The sequence below is a fragment of the Mus caroli genome, unplaced genomic scaffold, assembly GCF_978045245.1.
Source record: "Mus caroli unplaced genomic scaffold, Mus_caroli_1 scaffold_4, whole genome shotgun sequence".
Taxonomy (NCBI): domain Eukaryota; kingdom Metazoa; phylum Chordata; class Mammalia; order Rodentia; family Muridae; genus Mus; species Mus caroli.
In genome coordinates this window covers 78158587-78173147 of record NW_028227259.1, presented here as the reverse complement: position 1 = coordinate 78173147, position 14561 = coordinate 78158587, and the positions used below count along the sequence as shown (strand labels likewise).

General features: G+C 47.9%; 1 protein-coding gene across 2 annotated transcripts in view; it reads right to left on the bottom strand.

The window, feature by feature from the left end:
- The window catches only part of Kit (KIT proto-oncogene, receptor tyrosine kinase), a 79633-nt gene extending 71510 nt beyond the window's left edge, over positions 1-8123 (bottom strand). For both annotated transcript variants that reach the window (XM_021163090.3, XM_021163091.3), the window contains exon 1: positions 7996-8123. In XM_021163090.3, coding sequence (XP_021018749.1) covers positions 7996-8062 — 67 coding nt within the window. In that variant the 5' untranslated portion in view covers positions 8063-8123. The remainder of the gene's footprint in view (positions 1-7995) is intronic.
- Positions 8124-14561: the final 6438 nt, after the last annotated feature.

Sequence of the window (14561 nt, the reverse complement as noted above, 5' to 3'; positions counted from 1 at the left end):
CTGAACCCACCGTTCTACTCAAGGAGTGAAGCCTTGCCTTCTAACCCAGCTGTAAGGCATATGACCAGACTGTCAACTAAATTTGCTGACACCTGACATTCCAGTGGGTCTGCCCATCCCTGATGCCCCTTAGACCCCCACCTTACACATATCATCATTCATTCTTACACAATGTTATTGACCAGAAGTTAGTGAACAAGCAGAACTGAGGTCTCTACCACCTTACTCCAGATCACTGGTTGATCTACTCTGTGATTTTGAATCATGACTGTGGAATGACCAAAGGGAAGGGAGGATGGAACAAAGAGTCGTGGGCAAGCCACAGAAGGAGCAAGGCACCCCAAGCATCAACAGAAAAGGAGAGTCGGGCGGTGGTAGTACACACCTTTAATCCCAGCACTTGGGAGGCAGAGGCAGGCGGATTTCTGAGTTCAAGGTCAGCCTGGTCTACAAAGTGAGTTCCAGGACACCCAGGGCTATGCAGAGAAACCCTATCTCCAAAAACCAAAAACCAAAAACAAACAAACAAACAAAAAAACAGAAAAGAAGGGTGGTGCTGCATCCTGAATCCTACATCATCACCGCTGAGCATCCTTCATTCAGCTCCTACATCCCTGCTGAGCATCCTGCATCCAGCTGAGCTATTTTCTGCCTGACCACAGTGCAGGGTGATTCCAACACAAGGGAGACCCCAACAGCACACCACCACCCATAGGTGAGGATTGATCTCTCTAGACCTCAGACTTCCTCCGTTCCCTTATCTTGGCACTCCACTCACTACGTGGCACTGTTTGCTCCGTGGTTAGATGACCGACCCCCAACAGATCAATAACCTATTTTTAGGCTGTGGCTTCCTCACTGGCTGTTTTCCATGGAGCCAAAGACCTATGAGTCTTCACACTACATCTGAGAAACACCACGCAGCCAACCAAGTGAGGAAACAAACATAGCCAGCTATTTTCCCATTTCCAAACTACATTACAAGGATTGCAGACCATAAAAGAGACATCAAGCCAAACTGAATTAGGTGGGAAAGGACCATATCAAAATGACATCTGGCTTTCCTCCTATCTCCTGCAGAGATTAACCAACCATGGTAGTCTTTTTCAGCCCACAATTAAAAAAAAATTTTTTTTTTCAAAAAAAAAAAATCCCAGTTTCCTTCTGAAGCAAGAAAGCCACTGGCAACTAGTGCCATTCTTGTCAGAGACTATAAATACTTGAAGACTGACAGCCACTAAACCAACCTTCCTTCCCTTATCATCCCCAGGACTAATAAATCCAATTTCTTTACATTGCCTTCAAAGGACTTGCTTTCCCAAACTGCTCATCAGCTCTGTGTCAGAGTCTACACCCAAAACACCCGTTTTATTCCCACCTCCACTGGACAGTTCCTTTCGTGACATCTCTCTTTCTCTCATATGACCAGGACACACTTAACACAAGAGTTCTTCATAATCCCCCAAATCCTCTCATAATAGCGTTGAGTCAGAGTTTGAGACTTTGGGGTTTCATTTATTTCTTACATGGACCTGACCCAAAAAAGAATTTCATTGACAGCAAGCTTTGTGTCTGTGAAATTGAGTCTGAGGTAAATGTAACCCAAGCCCAGTGGGGCCCAGCACCTTGCTCTTTCCCTCAAAGAGCCTCATCCCACTCTCAGCCTGCCCTGTGACCCCTACCCGCCACCATCCACCACTACTCCCAGGGACCTACACCAGCTGAACCCCAGTTCTCCTTCCCTTCTAGGTGAGTGGCAGGTTGTGCCAACTGCATGCCCTTGGGTCTCTCGGGCTTTCTCTCTCATTTCCAGAGTACACCTAACGGACAGGGCTTCCCATCCTTTGTAAGGCATATGACCAGACTGTCAACTAAATTTGCTGACACCTGACATTCCAGTGGGTCTGCCCATCCCTGATGCCCCTTAGACCCCCACCTTACACATATCATCATTCATTCTTACACAATGTTATTGACCAGAAGTTAGTGAACAAGCAGAACTGAGGTCTCTACCTCAAGAGACCTAAGAGTACAAATGAGTTGTCCTTCTGTGCTCTTTCCCATGAGCACGCGCCTCACATTCTGAGGTGAGACACCCGTTCTATAATAGCCCTCCAAAGCGCCCCCTTGAAAGATCATTCACAGTCTCCAGAAGGTAGAGCTAGTCCAAGTGCCCACCAGCAACCTACATACAACAGAATGAAAACTATTCAGCCTTAAAAGGAGGGAACCCTGGCCAGGTCTGGTGACACATGCATGTCCTCCTGGCACTAGAGAGACAGAGGTAGGACTATTAGGAGTTAAGTTGGTTTGGTCAACACGGCAAGACCTGTCTCAAAACTACAAACAAACATGACACTCTGGCCTTACACCCACAGAAGACCCCAGAAAACGTTACGGTGCTAAAATAAGCCAACCAGAAGAAGACAACCGTTGTGGGGTCTACTTAGACCAGACACACAGAACAGTCCAGTGGCAGTAATAGCCAGGGGAGGGGTGAGGAGTTCTCTAATAGGCACAACATTTCAGTTTTGCAAGATGAAGTAATAATGCTAGTTTCATAACAATATGAGAGTACTAACTACCCTGAACTGTGCATTCTGAAAAGTTAAAGGGGTCGATTTTAGGATAAACACATTTTAGTTAAAAAACAAAAAGCGAACAAACAACAACAACAAAAAACCCTCTCCCTTCATCTTGACCTCCTATCGTAAAGATAGCCCATGTTTTGGAGCAGGTCATGGCTCTGCTCCACACTGCGCTTAATTGGACAGAAGGCGAAGCAGGTGGCCCCAACTGGTGACCTTGTTCCCAGTCAAGTCCACCTTGGCCTGGCCTTCAAGGCCTTCTTCACAATCTGGACCAAGCTCAACCCTAAGTAAACGCCCTCCCTCCCCATTCCTTGAGGCTAATCTAATCTGGGGCCACATTTCTACCTTCTTATCCTCCATTTCCTTAACCTTCAGCCATCTGACCAGACCAAAGACTAGATGTTCCTCAAGATCTGCACATCTCACGGAGAGTCTCTCTTAACTCTTCCAACTATCACAGCAGCAGATGTTCGGCTCCCCTTCTGTGAGGTGCGTGCTGTCTTATCTCAAAGTAAGACCTCCTGTGCGGATGTCTACTGTCCCCTAGTCTCTGCTAATACCGCCCAACTAGACTTGAGGCTCCTCTCTTTAAAAATGCTACCATCCCTCACCCCCATGCATATGCACCCCCCAGTGTTACTCTGAGAGCGTCCCTCCCACCCACCAGAGCTCCTATCTGCTGTCCCTGTGAGGCCCCAGCAGAGGCTTGATAAACTTCGTTAAACTGATATACAGTGTTTGCTAGCCTTGCCTGTGCTTAAAGCTTGGTCCAGAGAGTGGCAGAGCCGTTAAGGCAGTGGTTTCCAGCCTGCTGTGGGTCTGAACCCAGCCAAGGGCAAGTTCGTGAGGATCCTGTACGCCTGGGGAAGTAGTCCAGGAAAACCCCTCCAATTCTGTGTCTACGAAGCCATTTATGTAGAGTAAAAGGCCCCTGGGACCAGAGGAGGGGTTTGCCTGGATTCTTGACCCCCAAACTTTTATCCCAAACTCTGCCCTTTGGTGGGAAGTCAAATAAGGGGATGCCAACTACAGAGGTAGGGAAGGCAGCACGCATCAATAGATTTTTTTTAAAAAAACCTAGTCATTGAGGCATAAATTTCATCTTAATACCAAAAACAAAACAAAACAAAAAAGCCAAAAAGTACAAGCAGAGTAATCTTCTTTTAGACCACTTGTATTTTTTTTCTCTAAGAGACTAAGCTGAAAGAGGGCGATAAAATCCAAGCGCGCTGGAGACCACCCACTTCCTCTGAGGGGCTCCCGCACTAAGCGCACCTCACACAGAACCTCCAGCAATCAACCCCCAGCTTCTGCACCCTGACCCCCTTCCCCCCTTATACAGATGTGGAAAGCGACCCTCAGGAGGGTTAAACATCTGGTCCCTGATCACATAGCCAGTAAGTGGGATTCTGGGATTAGAACTCACAGATGTTAATTCCAGAAACCAAGCTCTTAACTCCGATGCCACCTGCCCTAAATAGTATTCAAACTTAGTTACATTGTGTAGACAGGCTGGAAGCCTAGCCATCAAGGTGTACCCGGAACACATGCCACAGCCAAGAGGGAACCTGCACGGTATAGGTGGAGAAATGATCAGGTCAGAGCATTCAGTAGGCACCCTGTGTTTTCTAGAAGCATCCAGTCAGCCGAACAAGCATGCCCACGAGCTGGCTACTGGCTTCAAACGACTTTCTTTCTCAGAGACTGAAGTCAGATGATGGCTCACACATCCATGCCCCCAAACAGCCAGCAATCTGAGCCAGGAGGCTAGTCTTGCTCCCAGGTCTGTCTCTCTCTCCTTTTTCAACAAGAGCCTTGCTGGATTAATTAGCCCTCCATTCCAATGTCTCCCTCCCACTGGCAACTTCCTTCCAAGCTCTGCTTGCCCCGTGAAAATACCGACTGGTGCTGTTGAAGCTGCATATGAAATTTTGCATACTTGGATCCCGATAAATGTCTTTTAATCCCACTTTTGGAAAAGTTACCACACATGACTACAGCACTTTCCACACCCCAGCCTGCCAACTCTTGAACCTAATTCATTCTGGAGAAACGAAACTGTGCCCTTGCCACCTAGATCCAGCTAAGAATCGCTCTGGACAGCAGCATGGCTGGTTTGGCTCATTTCCTTGCGCCCTTTCTTTAATCGGCTGGAGGATCCTGGAGGAAATGACTCAAGACTCCTAAGAGTAACTTCTAAGGACTGTCAACAACAGTGGCAAAAACCCATGACCAAAACAACATCTGCAACTTCAGTGAGCGACAGGGAAGCCCACAAAACACTTGGCACATTCCTGATAAGAATCTCTCTTCTGGGACTGCGGTGAGTGGTCACTGTATTTCGCCGTACTTGGTCACACGGTAAACAGCCGCTGATATCATCAGCCAGTTATCAGGGACACATATATAATGCTGTAGTCGTTGCTATTTGAGGGGGGGTGGGAATGGTTTTCAACTCCATTTTAGAGATAACTTATCCTCCTTTTTCCCCACCAAAACCCTCATATGATAGTCTTAAACGCCCCTACCCAAACTATACAGTAGTGGATCCTCGTAGCAAATTAACCCACTCAAATTGAAAAGACCAAAATGTGCTAAGACAGGTCGCCTGAAGTCCTCTTAGCCAAAGCAGCAGTCCTGGGCCCCCAGAACCACCAACAGAGATGGACGTATAGTAGCCACTCATTAAATACTTTTGTCTTACTTTACAACACATTCTGGTGAGTTGTATAAATGGATGCACAGTTGGGCATATGGAGCTGAGCTCCAGCTCCTTCACTGGCTGTTTTGGGCAAGTGACTTACTCTCCTATTGGAAAACAATGGTGGAATAGGAATAGACGCTGTAGTGGTCTAACCTCCTAGGCCCCTGAGTACAGAAATGGCAGGCAAAGCCCTCAATATGTGGGGGCTGGCAGACATTTACTGATTGTGAAGCCCCAAGTATGCACAAAACACATCCATGATATGATATTTAAAGCACAGTAGGAAGAGTGTTGCAAAAGCATGGCATACATGATTTATAACGTCATACGAATGTGTGGATGGGTGGGGAGAGCCCAGAATGGGGGAGACGTGGAATTATTGAGGATCTCTTCAAGGAACTATCAGATTATCTCCAGCAGGATCATAAGCCAGAATGCCAGGTGCGTGAATGACCATGAATGACTAGGGACTTGCACCTGCAGGAACAGGAGGTGTGGGGAGGGGGAGGAGGTCTGATTCACTCTTCTAGGACCATCCTGTTGAGCTGTAAACGCTGTGAATGCCCCGGAAGGAGGGGTTACTGCGGAGCAGGCACTGGTTAGCCCTCCAAAGGTTACAGCATAAACAAAAACACAAAACTGCTTCCTGCAAAGCCTGGAGCAAAACAGTAACACACACACACACACACACACACACACACACACACACACACACACCCCAAATGGCCCTTAGACAAGAAAGCAGCTTTCTGAAATCCTGAACTCCTCAGATCCTTCGTGATGCAAATGTCTTCAAGTACCTTCCGTGGAAACCGAAGCCCCCCCAACACACACCCACTCCCAATTTAAATGACTGCCCAAGGACACATAACCAAGGAGGCACAATGGCTGAAAAGGAGGCCTGAAACTGGAGAGACAGAGAAAGGAATTACAACACACCACCCTGTGCCAGGAATCAGACCTTCAAATTCCCTTTGCCAAAAAGTTATTGGCCAGAGCACACTAATCAGGGGGGAAATGCAAACCATTGACTCGTTTCTGTTTTTAAAAGGGAACTGTGATCTTTGTGGCGTTCCACCTTGCTCTAAAGCAGAACAAGGTGGAAAACGTAAAGATCACTGGGGTCATTTTCAGCTAAGTGGTCAAATATGCCTAGGAATCTGAACACTCATTTGTGACCCTTGGTGACACCCCCCCCCCTCTGTGCGCGCAGAGGTCCAAATGCAAGACTTCCCCCACAAAAAAGCCCTCTCCAGGCCTTTCAAAAGCATCTAGGGAGTGAGATCTGGAAAACGCAGTCAGCGGTGGGCTCGAAACAGGTCACAGAGATGCTGGCCATCTGACGCCTTATTGCAGCGCGCTGATTGTCTCTAGCCTATAGCATCAAGGTAACCTTAAAGGGTTTCTGGTTTTTGTTTTGAAAATGACCTGGAAGGGAGCAGGGCTTCAGGACTAACCAGGCAACCTGCACGGGCAGTGCACCAGCGACACCTGGCAAAAAAAAAAAAAGGGGGCAGGGCTGAGGAGCTCCAGGAACCTGAAGATCTTGAGACCCAAGTTACCCTGCAGAGGTAACAAGATTTTCCAACAGCTTGAAGAAACAAATGCTATTTGCAGAAAGCTTACCCCTTCTCCCCCACCCCCTAGCCTCCCCAGGCAGCCCTGAGTATGGCTATCACGTGGGAGAGGTGTCTGGATCTCGGGATTCCCCTCCAAAAAAAAAAAAAAAAAAAAAAAAAACGGCCACCTGCGATTACAAGTCGCACACACTGAAACCAGAGGTTTCCAAAGCTGGGACGGACTGACTCGGTCCTGGTCCAGCGCGCACGAGGTGGCAAGAACAGCTGCGTCCCCTCACGCAGTCCCTGCTTCCCAGAAGCTGGCGACCAACGTAGGCTACAGCAGCTCCCCGGCGCGTGGCAGCAACGAACACCGTGCGGCTGCAGAGAGGGGCGAGCCCCTAGCACGAGATTTACAAAAGGAAAAAGTCTGCAACCTAGCGGCTGCTCGCCACACGCCCGGCTCAAGTTGTCCCTATAGCCGCCACCTACAGGCTCGTGGGGTCCCGCCCCAAAGCCTCACGCCGCGTGCTCCCCGTGCAAAAAAAAAAGGGGGGGGCAAGCAAGCCCGAGATTCGTCTCCACGGGTGGCGCCGCGCACGATGAGAGCAGCTGCGGTTGAGTCCCCAACACTGTGCACAAAGAGCGCCCGAGGTGGGGAAGCAGCGGCCGCAAGAAAAGGCTCTCCAACTTTGCCCGGCGTGCGTCCGGGGACCCATGGGCTGGTTGTCCCAGGCGTCGGTCACCCACGCGCAACTTTTAACAAAAAGGAAGCCGTGGCCGCACCTCGCTCGGAGAGAGGACGCTCTCGGTGCGAAGCCCGAGGCCGCCCGCCCCTGCCACCCGCGCGCAGTCGGCACAAAAGCATCACCAAACTCGCCCGCAGCCTGCAGCTCGCTGCCCGGGTTCCCAGAAGACCCTCGGTCCTGGGTCTCCACCACCCGGGCTGCGGTCTCCCAGCGCAGGTGAGCGAGGCGGGCCACCAGAGTCCCGCGGCCGCCTACCACCTTCGCGGTGGCTGTAACATACAGGCATGGGAAAGCCAACAGCTACCACTCCGGACGCACCCAGGTGGCACCCCTCCCAGACCCGGGCTGCGCCCACAGAGGGTGCAGTCCTCTTGTCTGCCGCTCTTTCCCACCTGTCTGGCCACGGAGCAGGACCAACAGGACGCAGAGCAGATCCCAGGCGCCGCGAGCGCCTCTCATCGCGGTGGCTGCGCTAGACTCTGAGCTCCTCTCTCTGCTACAGCTCTCGCCCAAGTGCACGGAGCGCGGCAAAGCCGAGCCCCCAGAGCCACTAGCGGCGCGCGACAGCCCCTCCTCCAGCCCTCCTCCCAGCGCGTGGCCACGCCCCTCCCTTCTCCCGCCTGGGTCGCACTCCCTCCCGCTGCCTAGTGCCCGGGGCTCTCGGGCTGGAATAAGCTGATCCCGAGGGCGCTGTGCCCTCTAAGACCAGGAGCCCCCACAGGCCCTCCACCCTGGATCCTCTTCCTCCCAGTACTCTCCCTCCATCGGTGGTCCTTCAGTTCAGGCTGCTGGCTGGCCACGCAGGTGCTGCCCGCGCTTTGTGAAGCCCAGCGCCACGCGCGCATTAGGTATGGGCCAGCCACCTGGCAGGTGCTCCCTAGACAATAAAGGACAACCACCAGTCCCTCCAGCAAGCTCCGGAGCGAGGAGAATATATTCGGCTTATGGTGGAGGTGTTACTAGTCGGGATTGCCGGGCGAAGGGATTAGGAAACTGGGTCCCCAACATTTCTTTCTGTTCCTGTTGGTAGAGGAGGACGGAACGTGGCGCCCCTGACCTCAGTAAAAGGCCGAGCCCACGTTTAAGTAATTTTTCATGCTCAGTTTCTCCACCTGCTGCGAAACCTGTTAAGAATACAGCTGATTTCTATTGGCCAGCGTGGACCTCCGCCCAGCCAAGCTCCTGCTGAGACTTGTGGAAACTGGGCCAGTGGACTACAGAGAGGCATCCTGTGAAGGAGTTAGCTTTGAAACACGGTTTTTAAAACCTATTAGCATTTGGGTGCCTTTTCTCTTGTGTTAATTATTTTTTTAATCTCACTCTCAACCCACCCCCCCCCACCCCCGCGTGCCCCTTTCCCCAACTCGCTCTGACTGTGGTCTGCCTTAGGAGCAAGATAAAAGTAAAATAATTTCCTTTTAAAGTTTTTTTTTTAATGTGTATAAGTGTTTTACTTACATGAATATGTGTGTGTGTGCCACGTGTGTGACTAGTGCCCAGGGAGGTCAGAAGGATGTCAGATCTCCTGAAACTGGAGTTATGGATGTTTGTGGATCATCTTGTGGGTGCTTGTAGCCCAACTACTCTTAACTTGTTCTTGTTCTTTGTTTGTTTGTTTGTTTGTTTCGAGACAGAATTACTGGCTGTTCTGGAACTCACTCTGTAGACCAGGCTGGCCTCGAACTCAGAAATTCGCCTGCCTCTGCCTATCAAGTGCTGGAATTAAAGCCCGGCCAACTTTCTTGTTCTTAACTATTGACCCATCTCTCCAACTCCTAAAGTAATTCTCTTAAGACAATTTCTACCTAGGGACATTTCACAGTCACTGTGGCTATCCGTAGGTGGACAGTAACAATCTGCTCTGTAGAGGGTTTTTATAGTATCCTATTATCCAGGTCTACAGTTAACATTATGAAGTAGAGAGGATAAACGTTTGTTTTGGGGGTTCTTTAAGTGCCCCAAAATTGTACACTTAATAGTGTTTGAGTGTGAGACCTCAAACCAATATTTTTTCTGGTATCATGTTTCCCAATATATTTTCTTATAATTTCTTTGTTTACTTATTTATTATTTGTTTATTGAAGTTACCACATGTGGGTGTCAGAGAAGAACTTTCAAGAGTGTGTTCTTTCTTTCCACTGTATAGGTCCTGGGAGTCAGGCACCTTCCAGCTTGGTAACAAGTGCCCTGGGTAGTCCCAATGAGTGGTCTCACTGGCATCCTGACAAATGAATTAAACAGCCCTACAGAGAGCTTAAAAGTGTAAACGAGGGCAGACACACACCGCCACAAAAATGTAATAAATAGGTAGGTAGGTAGATAGATGGGTGGATGGATGGATGGATGGATGAGTAGATGGGTGGATAGATAATTCAAACAATTTTTTTTAAGAATGGAAAAACAAAAGGGAGATAATCACTGGGAAAAAATAACAATTTAAATACACGTGGCCTCTTTGAGTATCATCAAGAATAATATATCACTTCCCAGCTTTCTGACATCATTTAATATTGAAGCCATCCTTTTGGATATTGACAAGCTTAAGAAAATTCATTTTCCAAACTATTCACTTAAAATGTGTCAGTACTAGAGAATAATCAAATGATCCAGGTATATAACTGCCTCTCCTGACACCACTTGATGTGTTCCTTCAAAGTGCACTTTGGAGCACCTTCGGGCCAGCAAGGAGGGGCAAGGCACTGTTAGTAGATGTGGCCCCATGCTCACCATCCCTGGGATCTGAGATGGGAGCCCTGCCCAGCATCCTATTAACCAGTTCTGGTCATGCAGTTGCAGAGGGGCATTGAGCTACACTTTCCTCTTGGGTTGACAGACGTAACCCAATACTCCTAAACTTCTAGGATCTTGATTTACTTCTAAAATCCATCTTATGTTAAGAAAAAAAAAAGGCTACTATGAGTTAAAAGATTAACATTATGCCTGAGAGAGGAAAAATTACATTTTTTCTTATTCAATCAACTGACTTTGGAGAAGATAGCATCTCCAGAAGTGTGTTGAAAAGGAAACCATATTGCAATTTAATTCCAGGCAGAAATTTCTGTTCGGAAAAAAAATAAAAGCAGAGTAGGGAATTATACTGTTCTAAATTGTCATCGGCGTTTACCACTCAACAAACATTATTGAATGCCCAGACTTGCCAGTAGGCACCAAGGCCTACACACAAATTAATAAGACAAGATCCCGGCCTGTAGGAATTCACCATGTGACAGGGAAAACAGCCATTCTGATAAGAAGCAATAACATCTGAGAATAGAACTCATGTTGAGCCAGGACACTCCACAAGGCCATATTGGCTAGTAGAATATTGAAATCTTATTGCACTGATTTGTTTTTAAAAGCCACCCCCTAAGCACATCCTAAGTGGCCCCATGTTCCAACCCACTCCTGAGACACCCACCTCACATCTCCTTAGAGCCAGCAATTACAGGTTGAACGCGGCGCACAGCAGAGAGCCTCCAGGACCTGTGCTTTTAGGGTTGTTAGCTATTTTCAATAGGACCCCCTGCCTGCTTTGTACTGCAAGAAGACATGTGCAAGGTGCTATTAGTGCAGGGCTATGGGAATGAACTGCGTTACAGATGAGCACTGTCCAACTGAACATTTTCAAAGATGAAACTGTTTTCTCTCTCAGGGAGAACGGATGGGCCAGTTCTGTACTATATTTTGTGATAACCCTAGATGCTGTCGTGATTGTGTTTTATGTGTTTTTCTGTCCTTTGTCATTATTTTAGTGAGGGGCTGTTGACTGCCAATTGTAGGAATATATTGCAAACTAACTTAAACAAGCAAACAAAGAAAGCAGCGTTTTGGGGTGCTTACCCCTGAATGGCTCAGGGATGCTTTCATTGTACATTCTCCTGCATCCGAGAACGCAAAACTGTCAGGATTTGAACAGGGATGGTGGTGGTGACAGTGGTGTGTGTGTGTGTGTGTGTGTGTGTGTGTGTATGTTGGATGTGAATAGGTTTCCCCCTCCATCTCCATCCTTCACAGACACCTGCCTTGTGTTGCTCTGTTGGTGTTGTGTGCTCAAGCAGCTAAGCTTCCAGCATCCTACTGCCAATAGAGCACAGCTCTTCTGCCCCATCAGCCTCTTCTATAAAAGTAGTGACTGAGCCTCACTTACTGGTCTTAGGTCACTTGCCAGTAAATGACATCCATTGAAGCTGGGTGTGGTAGCAGCACTTGGGAGACAGAGGCTTGCAGATTTCTGTGAATTCGAGGCCAGCCTGGTCTGTGTAGTAAGTTTCCAGTCAGCTAGGGAGATATAGGAAGACCCTATGTCAAAAAAAGAAAGCAATGATTGGCTAGATGTGTTTCATATACCCATCCTCCAAAGGAGTTGGGGTCGGAGGTCAACTTCACCTATAATCTATAATCCAAAATAGTGAAGGATATGTGTCCAAAGGAAGATGTAAGTTTTTCACTAGAAAGATAAATAATGCTGCACAGAGAGATCAAAAGACATTTGAACTCAGCATGGTGGCACACATCTTTAATCCCAGACCACAGAAGGCAGAGGCAGACCAGTCTGTGAGTTTGAGACCAGCCTGGTCTACATAGGAGTTATAGGCCAGCCAAAGCTACATAATAAGAAACTTTTGTTGTTATTGTCATTGTTGTTGTTAATTATAGTCTCACACAACCAAAATTTCTAAGTTGCCTTCACTATGCAGCTGAGGATGGCTTTGAACTCCTGATCCTTCTTGCCTCTGCCTCACAAGTGCTGGCTCTACAGGCGATGTGCCACAGCCAGCTTTTTGCTTTTAATAGTCTGGATTCTAAAAGTAAGGACATTTATTGTAGATGATTTAGGAAATACCAACAATCAAAAAGAACAAAATGAAAATCAATCAAGTTGTCAACATCAAATAGCTCATTTTAATGTCCCTCCCCCCCCCCATCTTTTCTCTGAACATGGGTGAGGTTTTTCCCTTTGTATGATTTAAGATCGTACTACATTAGTTTATTTTTAATCCATGTTTATTGTAAGTAATATGAATGTTGCTCCATATCACTTAGGACACTGTTCTATGGCTGTACCATAATTCTGAGCACTTAAATATCTCTGTATGTTTTTAATAGATTTTACTTTATGTGTATAGGTGTTTTGCCTGTTTCTATGTCTGTGCAATGCTTGTGTGCATAGTGCACCTGGAGGCTGGGGGGTGGGGGGGTGGATCCTCTGGAACTGGAGTTACAGACTGTTGGGAACTGCTATGTGGGTGCTGGGAATTGAACCCTGCATCTCTGGAAGAGCAGCCGACCTATGCTCTCCTTAGTGAGCTATCTCTCCAGTCCTCGTTTCTGCATTTCTTTTTCAGCGTTTTTAGCCACCACGAAATACTTGCTCATGAACATCCTGGTGAAGATTGCTTGCCTCTGAGTACTTACCTAGGTTGGTTCCTAGAAATGAAGTGAAGAACTTACGTTTCCAGAAACTTTGGGAGAATCCCCTTGTAGTCACCTGATGATAGCAGGGAAACTGGGATCTCTTCTAACGGTTCTTAGTTTCCGTTGATAAAAGAATTTAAGAGCAGGCTCAAAGGGAAGCTTTTAGACACTATTATTAGAGTTTAAAAGAACCCCCGACCCCACTCCTCTTATTCCACACAACCACCCACCCCCAGCCCTGAGAGAGGCCAGCGGTAAATCTCGGCAGCTGTAAAAATGGAAAGCGGAAGAAAAAAGTCAACGTGGAGAGATCAGCACACGGCCGCAGGGTAGGGAGTGGTTCTTGAGAGAGCATGAAGCCCAAAGTGCTGGGGAAAGCATTCTTAGGACAGAGGTAGAAATAAGAAAAAGAAAACGTGGTGCTTTTCTGGCCGACTTATGAAGTTACATATCAGTGATCCTCTACAGACTGAGTCAGAGAATCCTGGGAAGGAAAAGTCCATTACTTTACTAAAGGATAATTAGTCTGCCTATCTCTGCAGCATGGCTTAAGGCAAACGCATCTTCCTGGGGCGGTCCCACCTTCCTGTGTGCTGGCCCCTTAGCTCGATCATTAACCCTGCTCATCGGAGAAACCAGAGAGGGTTTTTTGTTTGTTTGTTTGTTTGTTTGTTTGTTTTGGTCTTCCAGACCGGAAGTGTTCCTAACGGACCTTTAATGCTGCCGCGCCACTTACAGCACCAGTGTAAGCCTATTCAACTTTGTTGTTAAGTAGTCCTTGCTTTTTCAGCGGTCATCTGAAAATCTATTCGTGAAGTTAAGGACGTGCATATACGACGCACACTGAGACACCAGGCTCACAAAGGCACCTCATGGCTTGTGAGACCAGTCCCATCTGCGGCTTCCATTCGGTGTGTCTTCGGTGTGCCAGATGTACTGTATGAGGTCCGTAGAATATGAAGTCCAAGGAAACCTGGAGGCTGCTGCCCTCGTGGAACTCCCAGTGAAAGAAGAAAACCACGTGGACGTGGCAAGGACCATACTGATAATGTTTTCTAAATGTTACTCACTGCGTGATGAAGCCAAAGGAGCACCAAAATCATACACGCAGTGACCCCAAGAGGCATCCTCAGAGAGGTGGCCATTAGATTCTGCAGGACCAAGAAGATGACAAGGGGAAAGGGAGGAAGGAGACTGACTGGGCAAACGACGAGAAGTGCCTACCCCCAACCCCCTCAGAGGGCTTGAGACAAGAAACTGGCTTTCAGAATGTGAAGAACAAGAGAGACAGCACTGGTAGGATAATGGAGTCTGCGGATAAAGACAAAAGTCTTTGTAAGCCAAGAGATATCACCCTCATCCTCTGGAGGACAAAGAGTGGCTAATGGACTCTAAAGTAGCCAGATGGGGTAAGATTTTGAAAATAGTGAGGAAGGATGAGTTAAAAGATGGGAAAGCTCAGTAGGAAGAGCAGGGTGAGAAGAGTCACGCATCTAGCCAAACACGCAGGCCTGGAGCTCCACACTAGAACAGTCACAGAGAG